This window comes from Aphis gossypii, chromosome 3 (genome assembly GCF_020184175.1).
Source record: "Aphis gossypii isolate Hap1 chromosome 3, ASM2018417v2, whole genome shotgun sequence".
NCBI classification, from domain to species: Eukaryota; Metazoa; Arthropoda; class Insecta; order Hemiptera; family Aphididae; genus Aphis; species Aphis gossypii.
Genome location: NC_065532.1, coordinates 21,306,504 through 21,324,816, shown reverse-complemented (window position 1 = coordinate 21,324,816; position 18,313 = coordinate 21,306,504). Strand labels below are relative to the sequence as shown.

Sequence of the window (18,313 nt, the reverse complement as noted above, 5' to 3'; positions counted from 1 at the left end):
GAACAATAGAATTGCCCACTGCCAACACTATTTTATTTATATTTATTTAAAAGCTCCTTGAACCGATGACGGTCCATTCGGTCTTTAACCTTTGCGGCGTAGAGTACCTACCTATAATTCGACACGCTGCTGCAGCAGTGAATGAGTTGGATATTTTCAAAATCAAAATCGAAACATTGTTTACATGCAGTGTTCATACTATGGTATTACATTGTACAATATATGTTTCTCTATGCTTATATATATTTTGGAAAGGTTTAGCCTTTATATCGAATCTACTCGTGACCTACTGACACTAAAATATATAGTGCGCCCGCTATAATTATGTATACGGTAATGCGTTTTTTTTCTCCACAGCTAGGACTTGTTTTTGATAGATTTATTATTATCGTTACATTATACATACGTACGAGTTCCTCGATCGGTACTATAACGACTCATTTACGATTAACCCCGCACACGCATAATTTATTATTTAATAAATTATTATACAGTATGTCCCAAAAGTCCCGTATCACCCTTAATATCTCCATGTAAAATCACTATATTTAAACGCGGTTTTTTTTACAGTACTAAGTATGAAAATTCTGATTGAATGGCATAAAATTCATTTTTTTTTTTTTTTAATTCAAAAATTTTCAAAAAATTTTTTTACGCATTTAAGAATTTAAAATTTTTAAGATAGCCATTTTGTTGAACATATTTTTTAAAACAGTTCAAAAAAAAAAATACTAAAATTAAATAAAAATTGACCAAGTTAGAGCAAGTTATGTTTTTGAATAATTGGTAAAAAAATCAATTATTGTTTCACATTTCAATAATGAAATATCTAATTTCAACACACGACAATACTTTTGCATTCCTAATTAAATTTTTGATTTGAATAGAAATAAAAATAGCCGTGTTATATCGTTTGCTGAACAGTGAAACTGGTTACCTATTTTCTAGTATTTTAATTATCATGAAGTGAACCTAAAGTTACGGTATTGGACATAATCTTACAGTTATAATTCATAAAGTCATAGACAAGCTGCTTGTAGTTATGGAATTGAGTATCCTGATCGTAAAAAACCATCGTACAATGTTATCAACAGATTAATGTCTCGATTTTTGGAAACAGGTAAAATTGCTTTAATCTCAAATTTATAATAAAGTTGCAAATTTTGGTATTTGGATACGTCCGAACCATTTCAGACGAGTTAGTCTAATAAGCGACTGAACCTTATATCCATAAGTCTTATAAGTGACGTGGTGTCCACTGTACATATTTCTAAAAATTAATTTTTTCCTACAATAAGCTAAATATCACGTAGATATTAGGTAGTGGGTGTTAAGCTGTGTACCTATTATTGAATTATTTTATTGATTTCATAATTTTTTTAATAACTTAATTTTAACTCTTAGGCAATGTCAATGAACGAAATAGGTCAGGTAGATCTCAAAGTGTTACAAACGTAGATAATATCATCAAGTATCAACATTCTTGGAAGTGTAGCTGTAGCTCCAAAATTATCCAATACCGTAATAACTTTAGGTTCACTTCATGATAATTAAAATACTTAAAAATAGGTAACCAGTTTCACTGTTCAGCAAACGATATAACACGGCTATTTTTATTTCTATTCAAATCAAAACTTTAATTAGGAATGCAAAAGTATTGTCGTGTGTTGAAATTAGATATTTCATTATTGAAATGTGAAACAATAATTGATTTTTTTACCAATTATTCAAAAACATAACTTGCTCTAACTTGGTCAATTTTTATTTAATTTTAGTATTTTTTTTTTTTGAACTGTTTTAAAAAATATGTTCAACAAAATGGCTATCTTAAAAATTTTAAATTCTTAAATGCGTAAAAAAATTTTTTGAAAATTTTTGAATTAAAAAAAAAAAAAAAATGAATTTTATGCCATTCAATCAGAATTTTCATACTTAGTACTGTAAAAAAAACCGCGTTTAAATATAGTGATTTTACATGGAGATATTAAGGGTGATACGGGACTTTTGGGACATACTGTACATCAAACGCGTGTACACAAACTGCTGCAGACAACCGCAAAATATATGTACCTATATATTATATAAAATTATATATTGACCCTATAATATGTGGCGGTGCTAATTAATTGAACGTACGCCGGTAATTGTTTGAATGCGATAATTTGACGAGAGCACGTCGGATACTCAAGATAAAAGCGTTTTTTTTTTCAGTTCGGATGGGGGTGAGAACGTGGTGGGTGAGTCTAAGGACATGTCCTTCCCGCGGGGTGATCCGGCGATTAACTGTAGTGTTATGGCCGTTGTGGGTTTTCCTACTCTCAATTGTCGTGACACAAGTGAGCATTAAAACATTACAATTTATAATAATAACGTCGTTACACCCCCTACAGAAAAGTGTTTATATTATGTACTTTATTAAATTAACTATATTATGTGAGCGAACTTCAAAGTATGAAAATGTAATGTAAATTAATTCATAAACGGTTTTATTCCCGCATATATTTATAAAGAAATATATAATGAAAAAAAAAATAAAGCTTCGTCAAACAATATGATTATGTTTGCTGTTTAAATACAATTATCTGCAGAGTTGTATTATAAATATAGGTATCGTATTTTAATATTTTTTAAATACACATGAAAAAAACGTTTTCACTTTCTAAGTTTTGAGTATTACTTAGTAACTCAGAAAGAGGTTTGATTTAATTATATTATACATAACTAATGAAATTCTTATTTCGACTACAACATTTTTGATAAAAGTTTATAATATATAGTTTATAATTTATTATTTTAACGAAAATCATATATTTTTGGTCATTTAAATGGATGCTATTGTAGTCCCATAATAATTAGTAGAAATATAGTATATAGAAAAGCTTATAAGTATATTTTTATGAACACAATTTACAAATTATTTACTTATATGTATATAAGCCAATATATATGCCAATATTAATGATATTTTATTAAGTCAGCTTATAAGCATTGCGTTGAATTTTTCCCTAGTTTTTTGTTATTCTGTCAAAAATATATCTAGAATATTAAAATGTAAAAAAATCATAAAATTATTCACCGTATAATAAAATATAATTGTATCTGTTCTTTGTGTTACATATTTCATTTGAATCTAAATTGAAAACGATAGAAATAAATTAATTTTACCCTTTGTGAAGTCGGGTAATACCTACAACTAGTTTTATACATAATATTCCGTCGTTTTGTGATTAAAATTTGGAGTAATTGCTTGTATATCGATATTCTTGACCAGGGGTCGGCTACTGGCGGAACGCTGTCCGGATTCGGAATGCGGAAGGCAAAACTCTGGACCCTATCAACACGTTGTACTTCATTATGTTATTTACTGTAATAGTACATAGACTATTTAATTTAATTTATCGGACTCAGATTATATAGCTATATCATGATTCATTGCAAATTTTTATCGGGCAGGTAATAATCGGTTTTATTACGATGTTATCGGCCGACACCCGAGTCGCGACACTACCAAATATCAAGTATGTAAGGTATACCTATACTGACGGCATAAAATAACATTTATTGCTTATCGTTGCTATCCATTGAAATACTAATATTATTAATTGTCTGTAATCCGTATTTTCTAAATTACAATTTAGTTTAACGATGTAGTACGTGTACATTTACAAATTTCATGGTAAATTGTTACTATTATTATAGTATAATAATTTATCTAATACTGTAATTTTATAATTTAAAATCTAAATTTACTGTAAATATACAACTACTGTATATATTTTTTTATTTTCATACTCCTAATATTGTTATTTTTAATATAAATTAATTGTAATAACTAAATAGTTTTTTTTTTTTATACTACCATTTTTAAAATATAAAGATTTGAAAAAGATTTTTTCCACTGGACCGTCTGTACCGCATTGATTTAATATTTTAACCTTTAGGACTCCAATAGAAATTACTTGCCGACCCTTGTTCTGTCAGATGTGTTGATTATAATAAGACCAACTAATACAGATGTCAGATATAATAACATTTAGTTGTCTACCAAAGCATGGTAATTCTCTTGAAATTTACTTAACCATTTGTGTTGAAATTTATTAAAATTACTTAATGGCAGTTACGTTGTTATCTTTAAGTTAGGTATGATAACTATACGTATAATAACATTAATAACCGTTTTTTATGGTAATTTTTTAAAAATTACATCACATAACAGAGCGCTGAAATTGAATAAGATACACCTATCATACATTTATAAATATGTAACTATATAAGAAATGACTGATGAGTATTATAAGTATAAGTACTTATAACATAATATATTACTATTTACTAACATATCCGGGACTGTGAAAATTGTAATCCTTATAAATTATCATAATCGTGATAATATGTTTATTATGTAGGTACAATAACATGTTGTTTTTTACAAAACCAGTGTTTACGTAGATGCTATAGTGTTAATTGTGAAATAAAATATATATTTATAATAAATTCTGATTCTATTCTAAGACTCTAAAAGCTTGTATAACGTATAAGCATAATTTAGTAATTTATACATTAATTTATTTTCTAGTATAAGTATTGATTTTTGAAAACTATTATATCGTCATAATATAATATGTATACACTTATCTATATTGTTAATTTATTTAAGAATTAATTACCTAAGAGGAAAAAACAAATTCATTAGACCAAAAGTAAATTAATTCAAATAATAAAATAATATTTAAACAAAAATAAATTTTGTCAAAATTATTCGTATCCTGTATAGAGTAGTAAAATTTCTTTTGGAACTGAAAAAAATTTTTTTTATTAAAATGAGTGTTTAGTAATAGGTAATTGTTTGTTTAACTCAAACATTGCCAAAATAAGTATAATATTATTAGAGTACATACAATATACGGGTATTGTCATAATTTCGTAAAATTTAGTGGAAAAAACTGTAATTACAAAATTACTCATTTTGAATATTATTAAAATATATTTTACAACGCTGTGTTACTGAAAATATTATTTATGATTAATATTGCTGTTCGAGTGTCTTTATTTATATATATATTTTTTTTTCAAAAAATTATAAAAAAATTTGGATTATTGTGGCTGACGCGTATTTTTGTCAAAGTGTGTAACGCGTCGTATAGAATATCAATACGTATATTGAATATTAATTATTAATATTAAATATATGCGGTTTACTCCACGCTCCTTTTTTCGTCGTTTTGTTATCCAATAACAAACGATAGGGAAAGTAGTATTATACTTCGCGTTAAACAGTGAAAAGTAGGAGGACATGTTGGTGGACAAGGGCGTTCTTCGTCTGCGAATCGGTACGTATAGTGAAGAGTGATAGTATTAGTTAGTGATTTGTGAACGCTCATAACGGCGGTTAATTCGGTTGAATATAATGATGTGCACGCTACGTATTGTTTGACTTACTAAGTCAAATCGTTTTGTTTTTTCTGTGTATCATATAAATTATACAATTAATAAAAGTTAGTTAATCAAAACCGACAAGAAGAAAATACACAACCATGGGTGTTCCGAAAACGCTACGGTTGAGGTAAGACCATAATATGTCTTAGAAGAAAAATAATTATTATTTACTAATTTAATTTATTAAATTTATTAATTTTTACAAATTGTACCACAAAAAAAAAAACAAAGCTATAAAACTTAGATAGCAAGCAGTGTCTTGTTAAAACGACTTTAATTTTATATAGAAACGATAATAATTAACAAGTGTATTCATAGTATATCAATATTTAGACAAGAATTATTATTCTATTCCGTTATGTAAGTATTATATGCCTATAGTTTGTCAGAGAATATTTTAATAATTTTCATGTCTGATTTAGTCATTTATAATAATTTAAATTAAATATTATTATATAATATTAATTATTATTACTTAAATGTTTAAAAAAAAAATCCATAAAACATTATATGTATTCATATTTTAAATATTTTTTAAATTAAATCATTATAATATTACATAATTTTATCTTCATATCAACTTATTAAAGGTAATTATAGCAAATATAATTTTCAAATCGTTTTAGAAAAATGATTTTTTGTTTTCCACAAAAAAAAAAAAAACTATATTGGTACCTACAGATCAAAAATAGTTTATTTATATAGGAATAAGTTTGAAATAAATCTCATTACCTAATATCTATATTATATCATATTAGAAATTAATAATGTGTTATTTTCAATAATTTCATATCATTATTGTCATTATCATATATTACATTTTAAAATATATTATATCATAACTGATTTGAGTACCTAATCTAACCACGTGATAAATAAACTTGATTTTTTTTTTCTTAAAATGTGTCAGTAGCTTTAGGAAATATGAATAATCAAAACTTTCTACAATGCATGATACGTGTTACGTTAAATGTTATGTAAATATTTGGGTGAGGTACTTGTGCATATTTTTCTAGGTGAAGTTGGTAATGTGGGATGAATAACATTTTTGAATATTAAAATCATTAAATTGTCACTAATTACGTGACATCTCTAAAATAGTGATTACATTTATTATTTATTTATTATATATATATTTTAATGTTTGTAAATATTTTATAATTGAAATATATTATTTGACACGTGTTCTTTGAATTATAACATTATAGGTTGTTGAAATAATTTGTAAAATATACAATACATACCTAAATCGATCAACTTCCTCATTCCTAGAAAAAGTATGAGTGAATTATGATTTTCTCGACATGTAATTACAATTTTAAAATTGATGCGACACTATATATCTAATAATACACTTCTATAAAAATACAAAATAGTGAATAAAAACTTATATATCTGTACAAAATTTGTATTTAAAATTTAATGTAAGTAATTAAAAGCTTGAAATATTTAAATAAGCTATCCGTTTACTATAATACGTCTGTACCTATAATTTATTATTACTGTTGTACCCTGCAGGCAGCTACATCACATGTCAGTTGTCATAATATATAGGTACCTATATCTCAGCACGATACTATTATACACTCAATGACACTGAAATTAATTAGTTAATTGAAATTTTTACAGTGGCATTATAGTTATAAAAAGTACTTAATATCTATGCTTTTCATTTATCTCAAAATATTAAATTTTGCTTTAAAAATCAGTTAACAGTAAAAGATATTTAATACAATTTTTGTAGTGAAAGTGATATTACAATCTGCAGTAGTACAACTTCTTGTTCGTTTTTACACATATACAATCAACGCAATCGTAATGTTGATTTCTAAAAAAATATATTAATTTAATTAGGTTGTTCCTGATGCTGGGAGCATATCTTATGTTTATTACAATTGCAAGTTGTTCCGTTAATGAAAAATGCACAGTAAACAAGTACAGGAACGCTGATGGACGATGCAATAACGTCCATCGGCCGAATTGGGGCAAACGGAACTCTCCGTTTCTTCAATTTCCATCGGAAATACAAAGTAATGTCATTGTATAATTGTTTAAAACAAAATCCTTATTCAATTATTATTATTGTTTATGGTTTTTAAGATGAATCGTATTCGACTAAATGGCCCGAGGCTTCGGATGTATCGAAAATATTAAGTAGGTCTTCATTAGCTGGCAATAAACATTTGACTGTTATGTCGGGGATGTGGGCCGATTTTATCAGGTTGGATTTAGCCATAGAAAATACAACTGGTAAGCAGATTGAATATGATATTCAATAATCGTAATTCAAAACTTATAATATTTATATTTTCAAATGTTTAGACAATGCAGTTTTTTTAAACGCTGCAACAAGTTTTTTAGATGCATCTCCGATATATGATAGTGCTTCTTGTGAAGCATCTGCCATGAAAGTCACTAAAACTGAGTCAGGCCATCTAAAATTAACTTCATGTACTAGGTTTGTTTATAAAAATTATAAACAAAAATATACATATATTTTTATCAGTTTTATTTTAGCTCTATGTCCGAAAACTCCGATTATTCGACCACAATTCATAATTTATTAATATTGGAACATAATCGTTTAGTTGAAAAATTGAGGGATGTAAATCCAGAATGGTCAAACAATACACTTTTCGAAGAAGCTAAACGAATAACAATCGCTCAATTGCAACACATCACGTACAACGAATTTATTCCCAATGTCATTGGACACGTGAGTGATTTTTTTAATCGATTAACCATCAATTCAATTTTAAGTGTTGTGAGAACTTAATTTTGGCAGGCCATGATGAATGAATGGAATCTAAATACACTAAAACACGGATATTATTCGGGTTATTCAAGTTCAAATCAACCTGGTATTATGCAAAGCGTATACGCAACGGTTTTACCTTTATTGCCTTCAATTATTTTTGATAAATACAATCAAAACAATTTAGGTGATACTGAAAACTATAGTTTGCCAAAAAAAAGTAAATAATAATTTTAAATATTCATTATGACGAGTACAATAACTATTTGTATTTATATTTATTAGACATTGAGATGTTGTTGAACTTGGGTAGACAAATGAAAATTCCTGGTTATAAGATATGGAAAAATGTATGTTCAAGTGGATCGTTTCAATCCGACGATCGAGATGTAGATAAAATTAATAAAACATTATATAGGTATATATAGAAATCAATATTTATTTTTAAAATTTATCAACTATATTTTATACAGTGATCTTGTTATTACATTTTACTTATAGTAAAAATATTTTTAATAGAAATTACAGTGATATTGACTTGTTATCTGGAGGTTTACTAGAAGCACCATTGAAAGGAGCTGTATTTGGTCAAACATTTTCTTGTTTAATCGCAAATCAGTTTTCTTTAATCAAGAATAGTGATCGATTTTGGTATGAGAACGATTTCCCACCTTCTACGTATACCAAAGGTCAATTGCAAGAAATTAGACAAAGCACATTGGCTGGAATAGTTTGTGAAAATTTCGAAGACGTAACGATGATACAACCTAAAGCATTTATTGATCGAGATGATTATTTGTAATTTTTTTCAATTTAATATATTATAAATTTATACATTTTTATTTTACTATATAGTTTTTATAACATAAAAACGTGTTTAATTTTTATTATTTACTTTTAGAAATCATCCAATAAATTGTGACCAACATTCTAAACTAGATATTTACCAATGGAAAGATAATTTAGTAATCAGTAACGACCAAATGACAATTAATAAAACGGAACAAGATTCTGAACAGATTAACAATCAAATTCTAGTAAGAGAAGCGTGGAGAAAGGCTGAGGATGACGTTAGCAGAAGAAAGCAAACTGAATTTCTGCTATGGTCAAAAAGTATGTTAATAGTTAAATATTATAAATTGATATTAATGCAGTTTTATTTATATTTTATTTTTAGAAGGAGGAGTGGACCCTAAGTCTCCTCTTGGAACTGCTGCTGCATTTAGTAAAGCAAGTAAATCATCATTAATATTGGCGAATAATTCGTTATTATTTGAATATGCTTCAAAAGAAATATTGAAATCATTAGATAAGCGGTAAGTTACTATTTATATATACACAATATATATATATACTATATTGTATAATAGGAAAAAAATAATTATACCTATTTATTTAATTATTATTATTGGAAATATCAAATACTCATACATAATTTATATACGTGTGTTTTAGACGTCGTCGTCGTCGTCAAGTCTTGGACAGTGGTGATCCATTATTTAGCTTAAATTCTTTAGGACATAACTTCTTCGATAGCTTAAAATTTACTGAACTTTATACTCCCCCAATACATTTCAGTGATGGCGAATGCCCTGTTGAAACACATCCTTGCGATGCTAATAATCCATATAGATCATTTAGTGGTTATTGTAATAATTTAAATAATCCAAATTTTGGTAAAGCATTGACGACTTTTCAACGTTTAATGCCAGCTTCTTATGAAAATGGTAAACTTTAAAAAATTAATTTTAACCAATAATATATTATTAATAAACAATATATTTCTTTAGGTATAAATCATCCAAGAGTGACGTCCGTGACTGGTTTACCATTACCATCTCCTCGATTAGTGAGTGCTATGTCTCATCCAGACATTAGTCATTTACACGGCCGTTACACGCTAATGCTCATGCAATTCGCTCAGATCTTAGATCATGACATAACATTTACACCTGTTCACAAAGGTAAACGTTACTACTATGTTTTATTATTATGGTTGTTCTAAAAATATTATTATAATTTGTTAGGATATTTCTCATCTATTCCTGATTGCCGATCATGCGATAGTCCTATAACAGTTCATCCAGAATGTATGCCGATACAAATACCGGAGGGTGATCCGTTTTATCCTCATATAAACCCGACTACTGGTGCTAGAATGTGTTTACCGTTTATGAGATCTTTACCAGGCCAGCAGCGTATAGGCCCTAGAGATCAAATCAATCAAAATTCTGCGTACTTAGATTTATCCAGCGTTTATGGTTCAGATTCATGTATGGCCAAAGACCTCAGGGCGTTTCACATTGGAAAGCTGAATGTTACTCTGCATCCTATACCATTAAGAAAAGATTTAATGCCTCAATCACCCATACACCCAGAATGTAAATCTTCGTCTGGTTACTGTTTTATTGGAGGTTTGTAAAGTGTTATTATAAAATTAATAAATTATGAGTTATTATTTCATATATTTGTATATTAGGTGACGGACGTGTGAGTGAACAAGTTGGACTGACTTCGTTACACACGATTTTTATGAGAGAACACAATCGTATTGCCGAAGTTTTACACAGACTTAATCCGCATTGGAATGACGAAAAAATATACCAAAATACAAGAAAAATATTTACAGCAGCTTATCAACAAATTGTATACAACGAATTTTTGCCACGGATTTTAGGTTGGGATGCTGTGGATAAATATGACTTGAGACTTTCTTCAGCTGGATATTATAAAAGTAGTTTTTTTTATTAAAATAATAATTATTAAAAATTTCTCCGTAATATATGATTAAAATGATGCTATTAATAACTATTTATATAAATGGAAGGTTATTCTCCTGAATGTCATCCGGGACCTTTTACCGAGTTTGCTGTAGCTGCTTTTCGAATTGGTCATAGTTTATTAAGACCTCATATTCCTAGAATGTCGCCATCATATCATCCTCTGGAACCAGCATTGTTATTAAGAGATGTATTTTTCAACCCTGACGTAATTTATAGGGTTAGTTTTAATTTAAAATTGTGTACATAAACTATTACTAACATAAATTGTATCTATTATTATTGTATTTGTTATTATAATTGCAGGACCAAATGATTGATGAAATAGTAAGAGGTCAAGTTAGCACACCTATGGAAAATTTAGATCAGTTTATTACTGGTGAAATTACTAATCATTTGTTTGAAAATGTGAAAGTACCACATTCTGGACAAGATTTACCCGCTTTAAATATTCAAAGAGGTACATAATGTTAATAATGTAAAAATATTTAAAATTTAAATCGTATTATTAAAATGCTTAGGACGTGACCATGGTGTACCATCATACAACTCGTTTAGAGCAAGATGTGGTCTTCGACGTGCAAATACTTGGGAAGATTTAACAAGAGAATTATCTCCGGAAGTTATTGTGAGGTTCAAAACGATATATGCTAGCCCAGACGATATTGACTTATTCCCTGGTGGCTTAAGCGAATATCCAGTGAAAGGTGGCCTCGTTGGGCCGACTTTTGCATGCATTATAGGCTTACAATTCAGACATTTAAAACAATGTGATCGTTTTTGGTAATATTTTCTTTCAAATTCAATCTGTTTTTGTTATACGAATTAAAAAATAATTGTTATTACAGGTTTGAAACTGATAACCCATTGTTAAGATTTTCTGAAGCCCAACTTGCAGAAATCCGAAAAGCAACATTGGCTAAAATGTTGTGTGAAAATATGGATGTACCTAGTGATTTGCAAAAGGCAGCATTTGATCAACCAAATGATTACCTGTAAGAGAAAATAATTATTTTATTTAGTTTAACTATATTATGTCTGTTTCCTATTTAAATTTGTATAATATAATTTTATAAAAAATAAAATAAATACTTATTAAGGTTATATCGAATAAGTAAATCGTTTTGTTATACCATTTTTTTTTTTAACTAATGTGGTTCTTAGCATTTATTATAAATTTAAAAATAAATTGTTTCTAAACCAAAATCAAATTTTAATTTTAGAAATCCACGGCTGCCTTGTCCAGTATTACCAACAATTGACTTAACTCTATGGAAAGATAATCAACAAGGCTGCAATATAAATGGTCACATTGTTGCAGTTGGTGAATCACATTTGCCTTCACCTTGTACTAGCTGTATTTGTACTTCTGAAGGAGTAAGTATTTTATAATTTATATTCATTAATTTTTAATATAATTTAATTTATTCATAATATAATTAAATAATTATTTTTTAAATTTATTATTAGTCTAACTGTGCTTCATTAAGAGTTACTGACTGTGGTCGCTTGATGAATGAAGTCGGGATCGAGAAAATGATGCAAGATGATGTTTGTGCTGCACAGTGTTCTGGATTTGTTGAACAAAGTTTGCTGAACTCAGATCCTGTGATATTATCATCTAGACCAGATGTGCCCTCATTTTTAATCCCTCCGGAGAGAGGTTCAAGGTTTTTAGAAGATATAGATTTATTACCACCTCCTCATTCAATAAGACCTAGACCATTTAGAAGGTTAAAGAGTAGAAGAAGGCCATTCAGGAAAAACTTTCAATTTCCCGAGGAATCAATAATTATTTAATATGAAATTATTATTAATTTTAGTTAGCCATTAGGTATTTAAGTTGTATTAATTGCATACGATTACCAAGAAACAACGAAATCTCTTTTTATACTTTATAAATTCAACTATTCATAAGTACGTAGTTACAACAGTTCATTATTCTATTTGAATTCATTCCGATAATATTGAGGTATATAACAAACAAAATATAATGAAGAGTTTTATCGTCAGCACAAATATATTAAATAGGTAACTAACACTTCATTAAAAATAATGCCATACTTAAGTAGGGATAATATATTAAATAAATACGTAAGTTATTTAAAATTGTGTATGTTAATTATTAGTAATTTTGTTTAAAAATAATTGCTCTATAAATAAATTACTATAAATACTACTTTAAAACTAGAGAAGGCTTAGTCAAGACTGTTAGTACAGCATCTAGTTTCGATTTTTGTATAACCAGATGTATTAAGATTATATAAATCAAATAAGTACTTACGTTTTCTAATGAACTAAAAAGTAAAAAATAATGTTTTTTTTTACAGTTTCAAATAATAGTTTTCACTAAAAACATATTGTATCATGAATTTACTACGCTTTTTAGTTTTTAAATTTTTATATAATTATATTATTTAAAATCTAAAATTTTTTTTTTCATATTTAGGTACATTATTTATAAATGTTAATGTAAAAATGTATGTTGTATAAAGTATGTAGGTAGGTATTAAATATGTAGATACTTAAATTTAAATGTGTACTCTTCCAACTTACGAAGTATTAAGTATTACACTTATTATAATAAATTATATATTATTATTATATAACGTTGGCAGTAAATAATCTTCAACAATTTTTCAAATTCAATTGCTGATTACTAAGTATAATATATTGTGCCTGTATTATTTCTGTTATGATTTCTGTACGTATAGTTTTCTGGTTTTATTTTTATTTTATTAATTGAAACATAAAGGCACTCACTTTTTAAATCATTTGAATTTACAAACAACAATTTATTTCAAATGATGTGTTTTTTAAATTAAATTCCAATACAATACTTTGCTTAAAAAAAAGATAAGTACCAAAATAATACTAAATAGATGTAAATAAAGAAATATAATTTCAGAAATAATTTGATGATTTAATTTTCTCTTAAATGTTATTTATTTTTATATAATAAAAAATTTGTTTTTTCATTTATAAGTACCATTATAATAAAAAACAAACTATAAATTAAATATTTTTTATACTAACAACTAGCAATGTATAAGTATGACTATAGCTTTTATTATAACTTATAGATGTTTATACTGATAGATCAAAGTGCTAATATTAAATGTAACTAGTAATTTAATTAAGATTATGTATATAGTATGATTGTATGATATTTATTTTTTTTTTATCTTTTTGTTCAAAATGTTGTCATATTATACAATAATAAAATTTTATTATTGCATTTTTTCTCACAATAATTATGATATTGATGAAATTGTTGCATATTCCTTAATTGTGTTTTAAACAAATGTTTTCCAAATTTAAAATATAAATTCCAAAACTGGAAAAAGTATTTAAAAATATCATGTACATCTAGTATTATATCTAGTATTATATACAGAGCAAAGGATGTATTCAGGGGTTATAATGGTTACGTGGTAGTAGTGTGATCCCTCAGAGTAACAAATTTTTTATATAACCATAATTGTATTTATCCAAAATTTTCTTTTGTAAAGATTTGTCATGAAAGGGGGTAAAAATAGAACTTAGGTGCGACAAATCTGAGAAAATATCTCTAGAGAGAGAACACAGTTGTTCAGTACAAACCGTTATTCCTAAAATCTAAACCATTCACATTAAAATATTTAATGAATCTTTTATTTTTTAACAGTTTTTAGTTTATAATCAAAATCAATATTAAAAATGTGCTTTTTAACTGGTAGGAGTAATTTAGACCATATTATTATGTATGGAATTTATTTTTATGACCTATTAGTTTTATTTTTAAATAAATCTAAAACATTTTGAAATACAATTTGTAAAATTAAGTAACTAAAAGTAATTTGAAATTTGAATGTACGGGTATTTTGTAAACTATCAAATAAGAGAAGTCCATAGTCGTCAATCTAGTACACAACACTGTAATAGTGCATACTTAGCAACTTACTCCTGTAGCAGTATATTATGTTGTATCCCCATACTTTTTCTAAGGCACTTACTAAATAATATAATAAACTATTTAATTTTTATAATCACGATTACCTTATCTAGATTATTATCATTTGTATTTTGTCTGCGAAATATTTGTTTGTATAGTTTGACATTTATATTTTGATTTTGAATAAGTACTTACTAACTTTATAACCTGCCTACATTTTTAATATCAAAATCGATAAGATTTGCACAGTTTTTTTAAAAATAATTAAATTTTGTATAATATTCAATAAGTACTTTTCTCAATATATATTTTATTATCAACAAATGTATATGATAAATTAAAATATTATTTCTTATTAGAAAATTTAGTAAATCATATATTCTTAAAATCTTATAAAGTGAAATTAATACTATATAAAATACATATTTTGTATGAACAATTTTTCACAGAACGACAGCATAATGTATACAAAATAGAAGTACAATGTTGATATTTTTAAAATGAATTTTATACATATTTTTATAGCACTTAAAATACTTATAAATTAATAATAATAATTTTACGGCATAATCGTCTTTATTGTATTTCATAATATTATATGTTATAAATTATTATTATACGTATATATAATTATTGTATAGTGCATGGTTAGTTTACACTTAGTTCATGATATACAATATTAATTGGATATGAATAACATTCGTAAATATAAATGGCACGGGTATTCAATTTCACAGAGCATCAGTATCAAACGTAAAATTCCACACAAAATTTCTAGTACCTAACTAGGTACCTACTTATAAATTGTATACTTGAATAGTATTATTTAATACTTTTCTTGTATTAATCATTTAGGAAAATCATAAATGTATTGCTTTAGTTTTTTGAGAAATTGGGATTTCTTTATGTTAATCTCGATAAGATTTGAAGTGCACATTTTTAGCAAGGCTGAGGAAGTAGACAATTTTTAAAGTTAACATACAATTTGTTTTTTTTTTTTTTAAACTGACAACAAGTGGCTGTGGGCCCAATAAGAAATATAAATTTGATTTTTTTTCCGTTTTTATGTATAAACATTCATTAGTCATCGTACTAGATCATACATGTGAAATTTTGAATGTGAAAACTTACTTCTTCACCAATTATTGTGCATAATGTGATTTTTTTCAAAAAAATCGGTATTTCGCGGCCTTTCACATTAAATTCGTAGATATTCCAAATTATTATTGTTCTAAATGATACAGCGACGTTCCCTTATATACAATGTGTTTGAAAAATGATGGCACTTATTTTACACTACGAAAATTACGTAAAACTAGTTTTTTTAAAAAAAAAACTGACAACAAGTGGCTGTGGGCCCAATACGAAGTATTAAGTTGACATTTTTTACGTTTTAATGTATATTAAATCATCTAGCTTCCTTACTTAATCACTTTTATAAATTGTAAAATTTAACATTGTGTATTTATATTTAATTGTTGTGCCATAAACCATAATGTTTTGCATTTTGGTTAATAATGCCAAAATGGTAATAAAAAAAAATTGTTTTTTTTCCTTGTTATTTGTTTACACATAAGTAGTCTGATTTATGACTAACGAGTAATTGAGTAGCTAATTAATAATGACACATCCATATTTAAATAAATTTGGCAAATTAAATAGAATTATGACTACATTTTATATATGGTTTATAATCTATATTATCGGCACATTATAGTATGAAACAGCAAAAAATACTATCGATCTATTAAAAGTAATTATAAATATATTTAAATTAACTACCTAGATATATATTATATCGCTTATGAAAAATCATAATTTAATATTAAAAAGTACCAACTACTAAGTAGGTATTATAATTATTATGTTCTTATAATATTTTATATTGGGTGCTCAACCTCCACAAAGCGTAGTGGAAGTAAATTCAACACATTGGTAGTCTGGTAGATTAGTGAGGGGGTGGCATACCAGGTGCTAATCCCCAATTACTATTTGTGTACCTATATTATATTATAGTCTATAATACGTCACGCGCACGGCGTACAATCACACTGTCGTCTGGCACAGATCACACTACCATTTACCAGTGCCGGATCTTGGGGAGGGGCTTAGTGGGTATCTCCAGGCGCTGTTGGTATAAGAGCGCTCTTGAGCTCGTGAAAAATAAAAAATAAAATTATGAACATAAAATATACCTAATATTGTATAATAAAATATGCATAAAATAAAATATATTTTCAAACTTCTATAAAAAAAAAAATAATTTTAATACACATTATAGTTGTTAAAAATGTATAATGTTTATCTTTTAATGATTTTTGTACAGTTCTAACGTATATTATACACTTACCAAGTCTTTGTCAGCTTATGATAAATTAGCAAAATATTAAGCTGCATTTTTCCCGGGGCCCGGACGTCAATGTCCTAGGTCCCCGGCACTGCCATTTACTAATATTTAATAATATTACTAAAAAATACAGTAACGTGTGTCAACATTTACCTCGGTAAAATCGTCACGAACGGGCAAAATTTCGTTGGGACCGGACACCGGTATAACTTATGTATTATTATAATATTATAGGTACCCAATACAAGTCACTGGGACCGCAGTGTTTTTCAAGTAGAAAATACTAAATAAAATTACTACACTGCACGTGGCCGGATAGGTACGATTTTTATATTTATGATGTTAAAATCCTCGAAACTGCGGCGGTGGCAACGATCAAGTAAAAATAAATAGTAAAAATACGACAAACAATAATCGTCGAAACGCGTAAAAGCGATCGGCGGCGGCTGCATAAACCTTACTACTTATATTATAATAATATTATTACACTCGTACAATAATAATATGGCGACGTAATCGCGTCGTGATGGGCACCGCCGGGTCAAAAGCGACATGGGGTAGCAAAACTCTGCGGACGACGACGATCCGAAGATCGCGCGAGCACGTCGAAATTATTATTTTACCCGCGGTGGTTGGGTACGCAGTACGCACCGGCGTCCAAAATTTTCGTCGCGAAACCAGTTTGGGAAACACGGTGCGAGTATTGTTCGGGAGGGTAAATAATGGGTACCCATATAATATTATTATATTATTATAATGCCGCCGCCGACCGGTATATAATATTTTCGTTTTTTTTTTCTTTTTTGTTGTGTTCGTTTTTCAAACCTGTAACGGTCGTCGCATAGTTGGGATGCCGACGGACGTTTCGCCGTTGTCCCACAGGTGGCGGTGCTGGCCGCCGGCATCCCCGCCACTCGACGGCGTTATGACCGTCTGGCGCGGTGGCGGGGGGTGCGTTCGAAAATCTCGTCCGCGTGCACCGCGCCCGCCGCTCGATCGGCGCCCCCGCCACCCGTCCGCGCGTCCGAGACGATCACCCTTCCCGTTCCCGGCGCTGTAAC

General features: G+C 27.8%; 1 protein-coding gene across 1 annotated transcript; it reads left to right on the top strand.

Annotated features, from left to right (window-relative positions):
• The first annotated feature begins 5,351 nt into the window (after positions 1–5,351).
• On the top strand, positions 5,352–14,225 carry LOC114128485 (heme peroxidase 2). The gene is made up of 20 exons (XM_027993007.2): positions 5,352–5,563; positions 7,291–7,466; positions 7,537–7,686; positions 7,759–7,894; positions 7,954–8,152; positions 8,222–8,411; positions 8,477–8,609; positions 8,711–8,989; positions 9,093–9,304; positions 9,369–9,507; positions 9,647–9,918; positions 9,982–10,155; positions 10,219–10,605; positions 10,671–10,925; positions 11,019–11,191; positions 11,278–11,431; positions 11,493–11,754; positions 11,820–11,966; positions 12,195–12,348; positions 12,442–14,225. Exons 1-20 carry the CDS (start codon positions 5,535–5,537, stop codon positions 12,769–12,771), a joined length of 3,951 nt encoding a protein of 1,316 aa, XP_027848808.2. The 5' UTR covers positions 5,352–5,534; the 3' UTR covers positions 12,772–14,225.
• Positions 14,226–18,313: the final 4,088 nt, after the last annotated feature.

Excerpts from the sequence above, each read along its gene's own strand:
- LOC114128485 (XM_027993007.2), top strand. The coding sequence starts at position 5,535 with ATGGGTGTTCCGAAAACGCTACGGTTGAG. Across the intron at positions 9,919-9,981 it reads GCCAGCTTCTTATGAAAATG|GTATAAATCATCCAAGAGTG; the intron begins GTAAACTTTAAA and ends ATATTTCTTTAG. Across the intron at positions 11,967-12,194 it reads GATCAACCAAATGATTACCT|AAATCCACGGCTGCCTTGTC; the intron begins GTAAGAGAAAAT and ends TTTTAATTTTAG.